This window comes from Cystoisospora suis (genome assembly GCF_002600585.1).
Source record: "Cystoisospora suis strain Wien I chromosome Unknown contig_4106, whole genome shotgun sequence".
Lineage (NCBI taxonomy): Eukaryota > Apicomplexa > Conoidasida > Eucoccidiorida > Sarcocystidae > Cystoisospora > Cystoisospora suis.
The window spans coordinates 26,993-29,401 of NW_027156899.1; the positions used below are offsets into that span (position 1 = coordinate 26,993).

The 2,409-nt window shown below is 41.3% G+C and overlaps 1 protein-coding gene across 1 annotated transcript in view; it reads right to left on the bottom strand.

The window, feature by feature from the left end:
• The window catches only part of CSUI_007648 (wd g-beta repeat-containing protein), a 21,638-nt gene extending 19,346 nt beyond the window's left edge, over positions 1–2,292 (bottom strand). The window contains exons 1-3 of the mRNA XM_068067793.1: positions 2,051–2,292; positions 709–897; positions 18–190 (exon numbers count right to left, since the gene is read on the bottom strand). Coding sequence (XP_067920233.1) covers positions 18–190; positions 709–726 — 191 coding nt within the window. The 5' untranslated portion in view covers positions 727–897; positions 2,051–2,292. The remainder of the gene's footprint in view (positions 1–17; positions 191–708; positions 898–2,050) is intronic.
• Positions 2,293–2,409: the final 117 nt, after the last annotated feature.

Sequence of the window (2,409 nt, forward strand, 5' to 3'; positions counted from 1 at the left end):
CTTCTTCTTCTTCTTACCTTTTGTCTGAGTGAGTCATAACAAAACTTTCAGGGTCGTCCTGTCCCTGCTGTTGCCACCATGTGCCTGTAGCAAAGTAGAGACTTGCAGCCTGTAGTCCATCCTCTTCATATCCCCCTCCTCCTTCTTCTTCTTCTNNCTTCTTCTTCTTCTTGTCGCTCTCCTTCTCCCCCTATACAGCTATCTTTTCTCACCTGAGTCGAGAAGGATGAAGAAGATCTCTCTGCTGGTCCATAGACAACCCCTCCTCCTCGTGCATCTCGATTCTCCCTCCCTTTCCTTATCATACCCGCCCCCCCTCTTGCTTTATCATCTTGATCTTCTTCACCCGATCGAGATGCCGATACAGTTCTATCTGTAGCTGTAGAGACACACGATGTATGACGTGATAGAGACGGCAATGTAGTATTAGGAAAGGGAGAAGAAGAAGAAGACGAAAGAGGGCCACAATCCATACTAGCTCCTCCCCTTGTATGGATAGATGAATTGTAAGAAGCTTCATCTCCCTTCTGAAGACGAGAAGAAGAAGAGGTACAAAGCGACGGGGGAGATAAAGAAGACGAAGAAGGTGATCTCGGACTTGCATGGCGAGACGCCAAGCTTCTCCCGCCTGTAACGAACTTTGTAGCGACAACGGAGGTCCCATCTGAGACAACGATGTTGAGAAGTGTAATACTTGTTGACTCGTACTTCTGCAAGAGCCAGCATGTGATATCTATCATCTCTTCTACAGCTGTCTTCATCGTCAGGGCAGAAGAAGCCTCCAAAGGAGAATGAGGGAGAAGAGAAAGGAACAAGGCAAACAAGCACACACTGTCGATACTGCTGTTCGTTATCGCATACGTAAAAAATGGATCGGGAAGAAGAGATAATAGAGGCCTGCAAAATAAGAAAGAAAGAAAGGAAAGAAAGAAAAGAAAGAAAGGAAAGAAAGAAAAGAAAGAAAAAGAAGAAGAATACACATGTCTACAGGGGAGAGACATACACATGCACACGAAAGATACACAAAGATATCTTTATCTATAGATAGAGCTATAGGTTCGAATGAGGAGATGGTGAATGGAGATGGTTCCTGACACACATCTACTATGACATATATATATAGAGAGAGAGAGAGAGAGACGTGCATGAAAAAGGTAGGCGCATCAGGAATCTCCCCCATCTATCTCTCTATATAGATAGAGACAGACATATATAGGTTTATATCTGTATAGATGTATATATGTGTAGGTATAGGAGATTCAAATGCTTGGCGAAGAGACACAAGTCTATCTGTTAAACTCAAAGGGAATGTCTATGTATGTATGTATGTATGTCTATGTATGCCTATGTATGTATGCCTATGTATGCCTATGTATATGTATGTATGTATGCCTATATATGTATATACAAACATTTCTTATTCCTCCGAGCTGTCACTTCCCGTCTCCAAAAGGAGAAGAACCGATTGACTTTCTTGCATGAAAGGAGGTTGCTGTGAATGGAACGAGCAGGCACATATGACTTCATGAAAGTATCTTCGCTATCATGTAGGTACATATATATGTATATATGTGTATATATAGATATAGGTATATACAAGGGGAGAGGAGCTGTATGATAGATTGACTGAATGAATAAGGCAACAGATCTCCCTTACAGAGAGAGGCCTACATGGATCTAGAATGATCATAAAGAAGACGTGGTCGAAAATAACTTGGGAAATAAAGACTTTCTCTCTCTTAATTACACTCAGACTCTTCAACATTGCTCGTTGCTCTCTCTCCATACAGACGGAAAGCGTAACAAGATCTCCAGCGTCTGCTGTACATACACCTCACTCTCTAGCCATAGAATACATACAAACATGTATATAGAGGCAGAGAGAGGCTTATACACATATAGATGAAATATACATTGATAGATACAGACATATACACACATACATAACATGGATACAGACTTCACGTTCTGGACTATCTATCCTCTGCATCGATTTTATGAGGAGTGATGGATACTTTACTGAAGAAAGAAAGAAAGAAGGGTTCTTTACCTTCGTATTCTTTCGAAATCTCCGATGCCTCCATTATGCATGAAGAGATATCTCCCGCATCGAAAGGGATGGCAACAGAGCTCAGTACTTACACTACTACTGCATGTAGACCATACAGGCAAATCCCCAGGCTTCGTTCTCTTCTTTGACGAGTCTCCTTTAGACGCAGCCGCTGACGAACAACTCCCCGTCAGATTCGTGCTTGCCGCCCGAACATGAGCAAAGATAAGCCGACTTGCTATCTGCAATGAAAGATAGATTAAAGATAGATAAATAGATAGATAGATTAAAGATAGATAGATAGATTAAAGATAGATAGATAGATTAAAGATAGATAGATAGATAGATAGATAGATAGA